This window comes from Apis laboriosa, unplaced genomic scaffold (assembly GCF_014066325.1).
Source record: "Apis laboriosa isolate Shangri-la unplaced genomic scaffold, ASM1406632v1 scaffold30_cov140, whole genome shotgun sequence".
Classification (NCBI taxonomy): domain Eukaryota; kingdom Metazoa; phylum Arthropoda; class Insecta; order Hymenoptera; family Apidae; genus Apis; species Apis laboriosa.
The window spans coordinates 2,807,551-2,825,241 of record NW_025222776.1 but is presented as its reverse complement, the minus strand read 5'-3'; the positions used below and the strand labels follow the sequence as shown (position 1 = coordinate 2,825,241).

The following is a 17,691-nucleotide window of genomic DNA, read 5'->3' as shown; positions in this document are numbered from 1 at the left end:
AAATTGTAAAATTTTGTTTGGTTATTTTTAAAATAATTATGTTATATATAGAATATTATCTATTAAATCGATGTAATTTATTAATAATTATTTTAATTTTATTTTTTTGAATTTTTATTCAAATAGACTCTAAATGATTATTTAAATAATTATTTAATAGTTATTATATTAGTTAATATATTATAGTTATTACAATAGTTATTATATAATCATTTAGTAGTTTTTAATAGTTATATTTTTTAAAATTATTTTTTTAATTTTTAATAATTCACTTTTACTTTCTGATTATTTTATCTTATAATATTTCAATTTAATTTAAATCAGAGGTTTTTTCAATGATCATTAAATAATTTTGAACATATTTGTGCTTAAAATAATTTTATTAAGTATTTTGTTTAAACTCATTTTTTACTTTATTTATTTTATTATTATTGGTTCTTGATTTGTTGTAAAGCTTATTTCTTTGAAATTTTTAAAATCATTACTGATTTTGCGATATATATTCAATAATATTCACTTATAATGAATATTTTTTCTAAATCGCATAGATATTAATATTAATACAATTAATACATAATTCAGATATGATGAAATAATGACATAATCTTGAAATAATCTTTAATTTTAAAAAGAAAAATTAAATGTGAAAAAATATTTATTAAAATCGCAGTGATGAAATGATGATATTTTTATAATAAATTTTATATTTCATATATTTCATTATTTTATAAAAGAATTCAAAGAAAATGTCCAACATCATGATGCAAACTTAATTCAAAAAAAGTTTGTATGAAAAAATTGTATGAAATTGTATTTAAGATTAGCAATTAAAAATTATAAATTTATTATTTAATTTAATATAATTGAAAATAATATATTGAAAAAATGCGACGGAAATAACATATATATATAACAGCCGCGTTCGAACGAGTTAGAATCGGAATGTTTCCAGTCGATCGATAGAAGTAATAGTAGACTGAACAAGTTCAGGATGAAAGAGGTTTTTAAAAGAGGGGGAGACTCGCCACCTATAAGCAGGAAAGCAAGTTCCGCTTATTTTACAGTGCACACGTCATTTCCGGTCTTCTATTTTCGAATGCTTCTTTTTTGGCTTTCTTCTTTTTATTTTTATATACTTCTGTTCATAAACATTATTACATTAATACATAAATATTTAAAAATTGTGTGTATATATATAATATCGAGAATAAATAAAACGTATATTATTTTATATTTATTATTTATTTTTATATTTATTATATATAAATAAATTTTCATATATCTATATACATATAAGAGCAGCTTCATTATTTTTTATTGAAAAATTTATTTAAGTAAAAGGAAAAAGATTCCATATATTAATACTATATATTAATACTATTTTATATATTATATTTTACATATTAATATTATTGAACTTATTATAAGTAGTAAAATAATAATTATATAATTATATAATAAAAGTAAAATAAATATTTAAAACATAGGCAATTCATAAAAATATTTATAGAAAAAAAAAGATTGTACTATATATTTATATTTATTTATATTTATATATATTAATATTTATATAAATTATAAATATATAAATTATAATAAATAAATAAAATATAAATATATAAATTAATATTTTCGCAATGATCTTGAAATAATTTTACAATTAAATCATAATTAAATTTTTTAACAATAATCTACATTTTTTATTATATATTATTATAATTATCATTGAAATGTTTAAAAACACTTTTTATTAAATTTCAAGCTTAAGATCATAATTTCTATTAAAATTTTGGAAATATAATACAAATATGTATACATATAAAATTCAATATATACAATTGTAATTGTTCATCGAGAATTTATTATTCATTTGAGAATTAACTGTCTTTAACTTTCCTAATGCGATTTAGTTTGAAGCACGAATAGTTGTGATATCATTATCATGAAAGTAAAAAATATATCATTGTTATCCATAACATCTTTAAAAAAAAAAGAAGAAGAAAGAAATTAATATCAAAAAAAAGTTAATGTATAAAATTAAGAATAAAATCTAAAAAAAAATTAAAAATATTTTTATTTAATAAAAAAATATTTTTATTCACATTAGTATTCACGTAAGTATTCTAGTAATAATTTCGTAATTTTATAAATATAAATGCAATATAAAGTTTAATTTATAATATATACAATTGTGGATCAATAATTAGTAAGAAAGATATGAAATTGAAGAAAATTATTTCTGTTTATGAATTTTTAATTGTAACACTAACTTTAATAATAACTTAAATAATAACTTAAACAATATAAAAAATAATTATAATATAAAAATAATTTAAGATATTCGTGTATTTAATAGAATAAGTATTATTTCAATTTTTATATGATTTATAATAATCTTTAATATTTGATTTGTTACATAATTAGAAAAATAATAAAAGAAATAATAAAAGAATAATTTAAACTATTTACAATAAATACATATATTTTTATTAATATATGAAAATCATTATATTATATTAAATCATTAAATCATTATATTTATTTTCATTTTCTTTTATAAATCGTAATTGAAACTATAATTTCATTTCTTATTCAATATTTTGATAAACATTTTTCAACACGTACAAAAATATTTTCATATTCAAATAGTAATTGTTTGAATATAACAATATATTTATTTGTGAGCAAATTGCAATATGTCAACTATCAAACAATTGAGTTTAGATACAATATTGATTTGTGAGAAATACTCTCGAAAGCAATTCACAATAATTGTTATTTAAATGGATAAAATATTCAGATTATATATGTTTATTATTATTATATCAATTTATTTTATTATAAATGTACAATTATTTTTAATAAAATAAATTTAAAGAATTAATTAAACATTTACAATAATTAAGAGAAATATAAAATGAAAATATATAATTTATAGTTTATATATAAATATCATAATGATCTCGAAATTTGTCAAGCAAAAAATTATTTGTTAAAAGTTGATTCTAATTACAATTAATTTTAATTACAAAAAATTGTATTAAATATAATTAAATTGTGTTAATATATTATTTATATATATTGTGTGTAATATTTTTCGAAAATCGATTTCAGAGATTAAAATAAACACAAAAATTATATAAAATTAATTATATAATTATATAAAAATGTTAATTAAGCTTATTTATTAAAATATAAATAAATTGGATTTTTATGCAGTCAAAATAAACTCATAATGTTCAATAATATATAAAATAAAATAATGTAAAAAATCTGTCTTGTTATTTGAAATATATTAAATATACAATAATAAATTTTGTAAATATACATTTACAAAATATTAGTAATTTTATACAAATTTATTTATAAAATTTTTCTTGCAATTTTTTTGATTGAAATAGCTATTATTTATCTAATAATAAAAATTGAATTAGCAAAATAATCATGTACAAAATAATATATTGTTCTCTTGTTCCTTTTATAATATACTATTTAGAATCAATTTTTAATATTATATCATAACCAAAATTTTTATTCATGATTAAATTTGCGTATAATATTTAATTATCATACAAATAAAATTAATTAAGTAGAATAAGAATAAGAATAAAAATAAAAATAATATAATATAATTACATATTATTATTAAATTCTGTGTCCATTTAACGCAAAATAAAATTGCTTATAATTTAATAAATCTTAACTTAAATTTTTAATTTTTATATTTGTTTTAATCTTTAAAAATCGATAAAAAAAAATAATATACATGTATATTATATATATCGACATAAAATAATAAAATACATGTATATGAATTAACTTAAAATAGTTATTTTATAGACAAATGAAAAAGGGAAAAAATTGTTTTTAACAATACAATTTTTTGCATATTTGATAAATAAAGTTTTTATAAAGAAGTTTTAGGAAAAGAATCTTATTTTAAATATTGGCATAAAATTAAAAAAAAAAAAAAATGAATAATATATTAAAATGATAAAAATATAAAATCAATAAAATTATAGAACAAAAAATAATTTATTTATTAGTCACTTTATCCGATGTTATTTTATCTTATTCGATTTTTTCATGTATTTTATTAATTTATATAATTTTATTAAAATTTCGTGTATAAATTAACAATAAATTTCATTGGAAAAGACATATCTAATCTCTTTCATTACATTATTTCGTAGTTTCGTAGTTTTGATTACTTTTTATTTTTCATAATGGAATGAAATAAATTTCTTTATCTTATAAAGAAGATTTCTTTATTGTATAAAAATATATTTATAGATAAAAAAGATATAAAATTAATTCCATTGTTTTATAAAGAAATCTATTTAAAAAGTTAAGAATTAAAAGTTAAAAAGCATACGATTATTTTTTATTAATTCATTAATTCAATTATTCTTTTCAATTTTCAGGTGCCGGCGAATCTGGAAAAAGTACCATCGTTAAACAAATGAAGTAAGTACTTAAAAAATATATATTTATTGTTCGAAATTATGATATAAATTATTTTTGTTTTTTCTTTATTTTTTCTTTATAATTTAAAATATTTATTAATAAATTCCTTTAATAAAAAATTCCTATAATAAATTTGAAATTATGGCATGTAATAATTTGTTTATTAAAAATAACTACTAATGTTAAAATTAGTTATCTGATTGATACTATAATAAATTCAATTAAATTTAGGATTTGTACCAGTATTTATTTAATTTGGTTTTCAATCTTTAAAATATTTTTCAAGATAATTTTGCAGCAGACGCCATAATTAATTTTAATTTATATAAAAAATTATATAATGAGAATTTTTATTATTTATTACTAAAGTTATTATATAACTTATACATATATATATATATATAATATAATACAATAAATAACTTATTTTATTATACTTATTATAACTTATTATAATTTGTCAAAATTCTATTTTTAATATTTCATTAATATTTTTTTGAAATAGATTCATTTTTTTTTATTCATTTCTAAAAATAATTTAATTACATTTATTATATCCTATTTTAAAAATTCATTTTTATATAATTAAATATTTTATACAATTAAAAATTTTTATATAAAAAAAATAAAAAGGAAATAAAACTGGTATATATTATAAGTAATATTATTATAAGTCCTATTATTTTTTAACAAATTGAATTTAATTTCTATTCTATTGATAGTTTTTTTTTATAGTATTTGCTAAAGTTTGGTATTATGTCTTATTTGAATATTGTTATTCGTACATCATATTTATATATGAGAATATATATATAAAAATAATAATTAAGACTTATTTAACAAATTGTTAGTAAATGAAATTATTAGCTTTTAGATATGTGTTGCATATATTTTATACATATATTTTACATATATTACATATTATACAAGTATAAAATATATCTTTTACAAATATATTTTAAATATTCTTAATAATAAAACTGTTTTTTATATAGCAAAAATATTCATTTTCATTTTACAATATAATTTTGAAATAACATAATAAGATTTTTCTAGTTGATAATTATATTGAGTTAATTTATACTTTTAATATATACTTTTTCCTTTTTATTGAACTAAATTTAAACCCGTATATATTTTAATCACTGAATTTATTTCACCAAATAATATCACATTACAAATAAAAATATTATTTTTTCTATTTAAATATTTATATATAATACATACATACATATATATATATATATATATATATATATATATATATATATATATGTATCATGTTAAAATATTTTTTAGTAACTTTTGCTATTCATTTTATTGTTTATAGTTATTATCAAAATAGTATATATGATTATTTTAATTATCCTTGCTTTTTTTATTTTTATTTTGATATTTTAATTTTTGAAAATACAATCATTTTTTATTTTTATACCATATATTTTTATATTTATGTACATCACTAAAAAATAATTAATTATTGAATAGTTAATTATTATTTTAATTCAAATACTAATTTGATATAATTGATAAAATTTTTGAAATTTTATTTAAAAAAATGTGTACATACATAATGCAGTAAGAAAATGAAACTAATAAAACTAATAAAAACTAATAAAAACTAATAAAATAACAATAAATTAGATTTCAAAATGTTTTATTTTTTCCTTCAAAATAATTTTTAAAGAATTCATACATATATCATTTATATTAATCATTTAAATATTTAAAAGAATTTAAATATTGATAAATTATCTATTAATAGGTATTAATTATCTATTATTGAATATCAATTTCAGTTTGAAATTTTTTAATTTTTAGTTTCAATTTTAAATATGAAATTAAAAAAAGTTTACTGATGTTAAATTAAAAAAATAAAAAAGGTGATCAAATATAAACAAAATTTTTTTTTTATTATTTTTATAAAACATTCTTATTGATGTGTGCAGATACATTGTCATAAAAAAATTATCTTGTTTGTGTGGCTTACTTGCCAATGATAACGGTAACGATTTTCAGTTAAAAAAACAATTCTGTATTCTTACTTTCTTAATATAATACCAAAAAATACCATACTAATTTAATACCAAACTTTTTTTAATCACAAAATTGAAATTGAAAGATAAAACAATTTCAATCTTAATATTCAATAAAATATGACAAGATAGTCTTAAAAACAATTTTAGCAAAATGATTTTTACACTTTTTTTTTTACAATTATAAAAAATTTAGAAATTTGAAGAAATAATTTTATATATAATTATTTTGTATTTTTATTAATCTCATTATTTTCTTATCACAATGAATATATATGATATATTTTTAGTTCTTATTTTAAATAAAATTAATTTTTATTATAAACAAAAATTAAATATAATTAATTTTCATTCTTTTCATTTCATTTCTTTTCATTTGAAAATTTGTTAAAAAATTAGTGAAATTTTTTTTAATTAAAATTTAGATCAATACGACATATTTTTAATATATATTTATTAATATAGTTTCAATAACAGTTTCTTTCATTACTCATTTAATCTTATCATCATAAACATATCATTTCTTATGTATTGTAAAAACAAAATATATATTATAATTAATATATTTAAAAATATATTTTCTTTAACAATGTTTTTGATATTTTAAATGTTGCTAAGCACTGTAAAAACTGTATATCTTTCTAATATATTCTTTTTTTTTAATATCTTGATTTTATTTAATTTTAATATTATATTTTTTTTAAATAACTAACAAAATAGAATTTAATTATTAATAAATAAATATAATACAAATTTTAATAAAAAATTTTATTTTAATAAAAAATAATCTCATGAAGATATATATTAAAGAAATTTTCACGTAGAAAAAATTAAAAAAAAAAGTTGTAACTTTTTACATTAACATTATAATATATTTCTATTATTACACATTTACTACGTATAATTTTAAATTTATTGCTTAGTTTTTTCATTCTTTTTTTTTCTTTATATCAGCAATAAAAAATCGAATTATAAAATTTGAAAATTCTGTCTAACTTATCCCAATTTTATTATCTATCCTAATAAAAATTATAAAAACATATAAGTATATTTTATGTTTTAATTTTTAAAATTGATATATAAATTTTAAAACTTATACATATTATTAATTTATTATCATCAATTTTTAAATATATATTTAAATGAATAAATATATACATATATATAAATTTAGTAATTATAAAAAATATATAGACAAAAATTGAATTGAATCAAGAATTACAATTGAGATAAAAGTGATCATTTACAAAAGAGATGAATGAGATATGGCACTGATGAATTGAAATATTGAACATCATTTTCCATATCAAAAGATGTGATAATCATATTTTTGAAAAAAATATGAAAATTAAAAGGAAAATAAATTTATAATTTTGATAATTCATAAAAGTGTATGTATTTTATAACAAATATCCATTGAAAAATATCGCTTTAATATTATTGTATCGAATACAAATAGCTATTGAAATTTTAGAATTAATTATAAAAATAAATATATAGTTTAAAATACACTTTAATACAAATTTCCTTTAAATAATATTTACAAAATATGTATAGATTTTAAATTAAATATAAATTAAAATTAATGTATATAAATTAATAAATCCTGTGAATAAATCCTGCCCTGAATAAAAAGTGATAAATATTAATATTAAGAATAATAATTGATAATAAAACTGATTGATTCAAAATCGTAATTTTTATATTTAAAAATAAATTATACAGTAACATATATTTGAATTCTTGATTATGAATTACTTATTCAAATTGTTCATAAATATATTTATTTATAAAGAGAATATTTTTGGAATATTTATTTGTAAATAACTTACTAGTATAACATCAAAAAATATCTCTATTCTATAAAAAAATTATATTTTGTTAATTTAAAAAATATAGAATATAATTCAGATTTAAATATATATCATAAATCTAATATATAAATCTAATATAAAAATATATATCATAAATCTAAATTAATATTTTATTTATAATATTTTATTCTAATAAGAAAAGATAGATTTCAAAATATCATAACTCTAATAAAAAATTTGAATGAAATACAAATAATTAATATCTATTAATTTATATAAAATTATATTTTATGTAATAAAATTTTAATATAAAAAATTCAAAATGATACATAATACAAAAAAGATATAAAAAAGTCTGTTTTTGAAATATATTTAAAAAAATATAATATATAAATTATAATATATAAAAAAAATTTATATATAAAATCATATAGTTATACATGTTTACTTATTTATACATTTTAATATTTTTCAATATTTTTCATATTTCAGAATATGAACGAAGCTACTTAATTCTTTTTTAGAGGATGAACGAAGATACTTAATATTTTTATAAGAAATTATTCATATTTCATTAAAAATCAAAATATTAATATATATAAATTTTCATCTTATTAAAAAAATTATTTAAACAATAAATTTTTCTTATTCATATTGATTTTTTATATTAAAATAACTCAATAAAATATACATTATTTATTTTCTCAGAATTATTCATGAAAGCGGATTTACACCTGAGGACTTTAAGCAGTATAGGCCCGTAGTGTATAGCAACACGATACAATCTTTAGTCGCTATTCTCAGAGCGATGCCAAATTTGGACATCAACTTTTCGACCAATGAGCGAGAGGTAAGTTGAAATAACACTTCCATTGAAAAACAGATTTTTCTTTATAATAAATATTAATTTAATGGAATCCATAATATCGTTCTGAAAAATCTTATTTTTTTCTTTATTTCGTTATTGAAATAATCTTAATTTCTTAGATTTGTGATACTCGATGATTATATTTTTAATAATTTTAAAATATTGTCCATTCCATATTAAAATTATTTATATAAATACTTATTGCAATAAATTATTGAAATTCATAATTAATTAATAAAAATTAATAAACAATTAATAGAAATAAACGAAATGTAATAAGTATAATATTTAACAAAATTTATACCGTAAGTTTTTTGATAAATTAAATAATCTGAAAATGATTTGAATATCAAAAGATAGAAAAGAAAAGAATTATATAAAATATATAGTATGATTTTGCTACATAAAAAATCCAATTATAACATAAAAAAAAGCCCTGATAAAATGAAAAATTTTAATCTCTAATTAAACTTCATATTATCCGATATATACATAAAGATATATAAGATATATATTTATATATAAGGTGATATATAAGAAAATAAGAATTTTCACAATACAAACAATATAATATATTCATTATTTTCTTTATATATTATTTGGTTATTATTAGATTATGACTATTTAGATACAAATTTATATTTTTATGAATGAAAGAAATGAAATCTAAATAAAAGTTTATATTATTTTTTAAATATTATAATAAATATTTTATTTAGATCTTTTTACATTTTATTTTATCTATTTTTATATTTATATGTATTCAATATATTATTCATATTCGAATTTTTATCATTAAAAAATTCAGTAATTTCATTAATTCATAATTAAATATTATTCAATATTCTACGTATAAAAGAAAAAAATAATTTGTTTATATAATTTTAAATAAATTTAAGAAAAAAATCTACAAAATTTTAAATAGGTACATAAAATTTCATAAAAGAATTAAATGAAAATCTTCTAAATAATCTTCTAAATAAGATACAAGTAAGTAATAAAGTCTGTTGGTTTGAAGGAAAGTCAAAAATTATCGATATTTCGATAATTTACACTTAAACGATCAATGCGCATCTCGTGGCGGTTTTTTTCTTCGAAACATTTTCTTCGACATATTTATTTATCGTGCAGCATCGCGTTATTTTAACAAGCTCATGTTTTGAAAAGTATGATGGGTTGCTTTGAATCGATTGATCTACCTTCTCAAACCTAATATTTCTTAATCTTTTTTTTTTCTTATTCTGCTCTTTTTTTATGTTCTATTGAAACAGATATATTATATTATAGCTAGTAGTTTTTATTATATAAAAACAATTTGTTCCTATTATTATTTGTTATTTTATATTGAATTATCTTGTTTTCTTTTTTTTATACTCATTTTGAATATTCATTTTAAATCAATTGAACTTCTTTTATTTGGTAAATTGACAAATTTATTTCTACTTTCATTGCATTTATCCATTTTTTTCTGATTGAATAGCTTTTTATCAAATTTTTCATATTCATCATTATAATATATATATATATATAAAATCATGCATAAACTTATTAAACTTTTGTATTAATTAATTCATATTCTACATTATCCTTACTTCTTTTCATTATATATTTTCATTTTCTTCTATATTCATTTGTTATGTTCTATTTTGATTTCTTTCATTTCTTTTTTCTATTTATCCATAGTTTTATTTATCCATTTTTCATTTGTGCATAGCATATAATTAATTTCACTTTTATTGCTTTCAGATTGAAATAAATTTTTTTTAGAGAAATAACATTTTTATTATAAATAGAATTTCTATTATAAATAATTTGATAATTAATTTTATTATGTTAGATTTATTAATCTATTTTTTTTATTTTTAATGTATTCAATAAATATTAATTTTTTCAATTTCTTATCTCAATTTTTATTTTATTATATGTGCTATAGTTATATAATCAAATATTTTCAAATGACTTAAATCTGATTTTAGAAAAAGAATCTTTTTCTAAAGTCAAATTTTGATAAAATGTTGATAAAAAATTTACTTAAAATATAAACTTATGGCAATAGTTTCTGTCTAAAATATTTTAGGCAAAATATAATCAGAAGTATACTCAATAGTGTATTTCTGATTCTTTCTATAATAAATCTATTTTTTTTTTCATCATTCTACTAGCATATAAATTAGATAAAAATATAAAATATCATTCTACTAGCATATAAACTACATAAAAATATAAAATATAAATAAAAAAATAAAAAAAATATAAACTATATATAATATATAAACTATATAAATATTTATTTATTTAAAAAATTTTAGAAATTTTTCAGAATTTTTAAAATTTTTTTATTATCAAATCTAATAGTTTTTCATTTTCTATTCTGTTTATTTTTTGTCATATTTTTATACATCTTGAACCAATTTTTAACTTCAGATTTTTTTTTCAAAAATATACTATAATATATCGTACATGAATGTAAAATAATATCTTTTTTGATTGAGCAAATTTCCATTGATTCACACAAATCTGAATGCACATTGATCTTTTTATCTTTCTTTTTAATTCTTATATCAAAAATTATCCTTCAAATTAACTTTGTTGCTTAAAACTTTATATACTTTTTCTGATTACACATTCAGTTGATACATTTTATTAATTTTCGTTGTTGTATCAATCAAATTAAATAATTAATTTTATTAAAACTTAAATTAAATTTTAAATAAATTAACTTGTTTAATGAAATGATATTTTACTTTTACGATTTTATTTTCAATTTTGATATAAGTAGAATATGTTTTAATAAGTTTATGTATTTAAGATACCCTTATATGATTTTCTAAACTTCCAATTGTTATAATCTTCTTTTTCTTTTCCTTGTTTATCAATAACAAATTGTTATTTTTTTACTAAAACTGATTTATGATTTTTTTTATCATAAGATTTAATTTAATACATCCACTTGTAATTATTCGTATTGAAAGTTATATTTTACAAACGATTTATTTTTCTTTATTATAAATTAAACAAATCTTCGGCATAAAATAATTAAGAGAACATTATTTATTAAGAACAAGACTTGTGAAGCGATCGAGTAACTTAGCCTTTATTTTCAACAGTTCGAATATCATCAATAGCCTAACAATAATTTATGTGCAGGCATGATTTTCCTAACGTTTTCTAGATCTCTAATTTAAACAAAGATATTACAGCCACTTTACGAGTCATATTTGCATGCTATGCAATAGATCACCGTGGGAACAAGCACGAAAATCCCTTTTGATCCTTACACTTTGCGACGTGACTTCGCAAGAGCCCATCCTTCCCCGCCCTCCAGCGCGATCATTGGTCCCTGTATCTTCTCTCTGTATGTATTTTTCAGGAAAAGCAAGAATTGGAGAAAAACCAAGGCTCACGATAGTCTTGCAATAGAGTTGATATAGAAATAGAAACTAAGGCAGATAGAATTCGATGATGATACAGTATATATATAAAATACAATTAGAATCATTACAGTTAACCTCAAAGAGTCAAAGTACCACCATTCGAAAGCTCATAATATAAACGAATACAATCCTATGATAGTAGATAGGTCCTTCATAATATCAGTTTAAGCATCCCATTTGTACAATATTCAAACTCGTTCATCATTTTTGACTTTAACATTTGTTCTTCGAGCCAGATACAGCCAGATAGTCAAAGAGTGAATATTTAAAGTGAGCTCGATTTAGTCAGTGAATAGTGGTGAACAGTACTCAAGAATCCTTGTTATCAAGAAAAGATTCATCTCAGTATCAAAGAACTGTCAGTACATTCCTGATCCGGCCTGAAAGGAAGGTCAACGCAATCATCAGAGCGGGAAGTTGTATCGAGTTCCCGATCCAGCAGTATCTGGCATTAAACAGGTCCAAAGCAGCCAGCATTCTAACTGCTATCAATTTCAGAGTCGTCAATCTAATATCCCATTTAATATCCCGGTAAAGCAAATTTTTGTCCTTACGTTAGCAGAGATGAAAACTCAATTAAAGTCATTAATCAACGAACGTCGTTCAATCAAGGCCTTATAAAGTCGAGTTTGAAAATGCATATTTCAATATAATATCCACAGTAAAAGATTTTATAGAAGACACACGTATGCAAAAAAAGAAAAAAATGTCCTTTCATTAGAATCGAACACTCCTCTCTTCCAGCAGCAGTCTCTGGCAATTTTGCCCCAAATAAACTTACCAATTTTTGATGGTTCCTTTGAGGATTGGATTAGTTTCAGAGATACGTTTGTTTCACTAATTCAGAATAATGAATCTTTATCGGATTTGCAAAGATTTCATTTGGGCATCATTAAAGAACAGAGCTGCTCGCACGATCCAGTTTTTAAGTGTATTCAAAGCAGAGTAGTTTGGAAGAGTTTACCCGATATGAGAAAATCGCGAATCTTCCTATTTATTATTCGGATGCATTTCTAGGCTTGATATCGATCAAAATCAGATCTTCCAATGCTTTAAGAGAATTTATTGATGATGCAAAAAATCATTCTCGCGCGTTGAAGAAATTAGATGAATACCATGATGACATTGCCGGATGACATGATTTTAATAATTTTTGCAAGAAAATTAGATTCAATAACGTTAAGTAAATGACGAGAGTGAGCGCAATCCTACATTCAAAGATTTTTATGAATTCTATGAATGAGGCTAGGAACAAAATGCAAACGAATGAAATTGAACATTTCGGATATCAGAGATTTAGTTAATTCGATATCAGGAGAAACAGTTGTTAACATTTTTTCTGGATATAACGTTTTAGTATCAGTATCTCTTGTCTGGTCATATATAAAATTACTATAGATTTGCCAAATTTCTCACTAGGAAAATTTAGAAATATTGCTACACATTAACTGTGCATTAGTCGATCTTCGATTCAATCAGTACAAGAAAATAGATGTGTTTATTTTAAGCATTGTTATATGTAGGCCAGTACCAGGCCTGTTGTGACAAAAGACTCAACTCAATTGGATGCTCAGAGGCACTTTCACTTGGCGTAACCAACAGAAACTTATATGTGTTAGGTGTTATTTAGTTAGAAATAGTGATTTAGATAAACAATTAAATTTTGGGGATCCAGGAGGTATCCACGAAATTTATGCAAGGAGAAAATTATTGTGAAATCCACTTCTCAGAAAATACAATAGACAACAGATGGGCGTTACATAGTCAACATATCGTTTCAAAACAACATATTTCAATTAATTTCACGTAACAGACGGAAAAATAATTATATCTGCTTAAGAGAAAATTAGTCAGGCAAGCCACTGCCAAAGTCTAATCTAATTTATTTTCATTATGCGTATTTTTAGACAAATATGAAATTATAAGAGTAGATGACAGATTGCGAAATGCATTTCCGGAAAAGACATCCTGTAGTATTATCCTCTAAGCACATTTACAGAAGTCATAATAAGGAACGAGCATATTAGATTATTATATGCGAGATACCAACAATAGCGTCATGTTGAGAGCGATATTGGCCCAAGTCCTTAATAAGGAAAATCGTGTGAAAATCCATAAGATGTTTTAAGACAAGACCAGGATCCTTAGAATACATAATGGGTCGGCTAACGCTGGTCCGGCCGTTTTCTACTTGCAGTCTTGACTATGCGGGTCCGTTTCCAACACGTGAAAGAATTCGTAGTAAGATTATAGTAAAATCTTATTTATACATTTTCGTATGCTTCGTCACGAGGACCATACATCTAGAATTAACCACGTACCTCTCTATTAAGACCTTTTTGAATTGGTTGCATAGATTCATAGCTCGCAGAGGATTATGCAGGACAATATTTTTAGACAACAAATTTCATAGGCGCGCGATGAGCTTTACGAATTAGGCGTGCTTTTGAAGAATAAGGAACATAACACAAAAGTATCAGGTGCATTAGAAAGATACAGTATAGAATTGCACCTGAATCCTTTGCATACGCCATATTTCGGTGGGTTATGGGAAAATGCAGTGAAAGCCATCATTTGCGGCGTGTCATTCGTGAACAGAAATTGACATTCGAAAACACTCTGCGCACACACTATACACTGAATCCTGTCTGAACTTCCGACTTATCACTCTTTTGTCATTTGATCCAGATTATCTGAACCTGTTGATTTCATGTATGGTCATTTTCTGATCGGCGATGCGTTGACCGCAATACCGAAGAACGATTTGCGAGATTATGAAAGAATAATCAGATGAATCGCCTCAGCCAATATCAGTTAATTTAGCATGTTCCAGTTTTTGCACTGAAGCAAATAATATTTACAGCAATTTCAGCAGAGAAACAAATGTTAGTTATGTTATCAACATAAGTTGATAGGCACTCTGCGAAAGAACCACTTAATACAATATACAGAAAGAGGAAAACCTTCTCCCGCTAAAAAAAACTGCTAGTGGCATTATCAAACGGCCAATGGCGAAGCTGTGCATCCTGCCTATACATGATGACAATGAATCATCCTCGGATCCAAGCAACGATCAACGAGAAATGGATTAGGATACTTTGCCCCATTTGGATGATAAGAAGAAATGAGCGTTATAGAGATATTTTGCAGAATTAAAGTATTAGCGTGTATTTAGAATTGAAATCGTTAGCGATTTCAAGACGGATGTTAAGAACAGGACTTGTAAAGTGATCGAGTAGCCTTTACTTTACTCAACAGTTCGAATACCATCAATGACTTGACAATAATTTATGTGCAGGCATGGTTTTCCTAACGTTTTCTAGATCTCTAATTTAAACAAAGATATCACAGCTACTTCACGAGTCACATTTGCACGCTATGCAATGGATTACCGTGGGAACAAACACGAAGCTTTGATCCCCACGCTTTGCGATGCAACTTCGCGAAGGCCCATCCTTCGAGGTCGCTCTCCAGCGCGACTATTGGTCCCTCCAATCCTCTCTCTGTATGCATTTTTCAGGAAAAGCAAGGATTGGAGAAAAAACCAAGGCTTGCGATAATCTTACAATAGAGTTATTAATTATATAATAGAGTTATTAATTAATATAGAAATAGAAACTAGGGCAGATAGAATTCGACGACGATACAGTATATATCAAAATATTAGAATCATTACAGTTAACTTCAAAGAGTCAAAGTATTACCATTCGTTCATCGAGAGCTCATAATATGAACGAATATATAATCCTATAATAAATAAACCTTTTTGGTAATAGGTGATCTTTCGTAACATCAGTTTAGACCCCATTTGTGCAATATTCAAAGTCGTTTATCATTTTCGACTTTAACATTATTTATTTTTTTAATTAACATTATATATTTTTTTCAATAATTTTATCTTAATATTTGTGCCTAAATTTTTTTGTGTTTAAAACAGAAAATTAATGATGAAAAAATTATAACGATTTTTAACTATTTATTTTTATTAGTATCATGGATAAATAAAATTAAAGATTAATTTTTATTAATATTATTAAATTAAATATATTAAACTGTAAATGTTAAATATATTTTTTTCTAACATTTATTAGAATATTAAAATTTAATTCTAATAATTAAAATTTAAAATTTAAATTTTAAATTTGAATTAATTTTTTAACATGTATTAGTAAATTACATAAATTCAAATTTGTGAAATTTTTAATATACAATCTATATACAATCTATCAAAACTGACAAAAATTAAAATGATAATAAAATAAAAATGATTTTAATGAAACTTGGTAAGTATATAAATCTTAATAAGTTATACAAAATTTCTGATCAGCAAAAAGAAAGTTATCGAGAAAATCGAAACTAAACATTTTTTATGAAATAAATTTTGGCTAATTTTGGTTTTGATGAATGAATTATAATTAAAAGATTATTACTATTATACACATATATTGTATTACATATATAAAGATAAATAAAAAATATATTATTTATATATATAGAATAATAGAGTTATTTCTTTAAATTCTTATTTTTCAAGAATTTCAAGAAAATTTAAATTATAGAATCAATAAATAAAAAAATAATAAAAATAAATATTTATTCTTAATTTTATTTTTATTTTTAAATTTAATTTTGATAAAAAATTATCAAATTAATTAAATTATCAAAAATATAATTAAAATTATCAAAAAAAAGTTTTAAATGACAAAATTTCTTTCTATTTTTTACCTTTTTTTCATATATAGAATATCTTTTGTTGATTATTTATTTATATCTAGTAAAGAAAGTTATTAGGAAAAAGATAATTAATACGAGCCAAATTTATCTGTATTTGAAAAATTTTCAAACTTAATTTTTTGAAATAATTTTGAATTACAAATAAAAAATTTTATTCCATATTTTTTATTTATTTTTATGTGATATTTATGAAGAATTATTTCTTTTCTAGATTATCAAACCAAATATTTTAAATATGAAATAATTTTTTTTTAGCAAAATATTATTATGAAAAAAAAAATAATTTTTAAATTTCTAATATTTTCTTTTCATTTTTTAAAAATGTATTTTTATATAAG

The 17,691-nt window shown here is 20.2% G+C and overlaps 1 protein-coding gene across 1 annotated transcript in view; it reads left to right on the top strand.

Moving 5' to 3' along the window:
• The window catches only part of LOC122714423 (guanine nucleotide-binding protein G(o) subunit alpha), a 100,077-nt gene that overhangs the window by 42,238 nt on the left and 40,148 nt on the right, over positions 1-17,691 (top strand). Inside the window, exons 3-4 of the mRNA XM_043935740.1 lie at positions 4,425-4,467; positions 9,026-9,167. Coding sequence (XP_043791675.1) covers positions 4,425-4,467; positions 9,026-9,167 — 185 coding nt within the window. The remainder of the gene's footprint in view (positions 1-4,424; positions 4,468-9,025; positions 9,168-17,691) is intronic.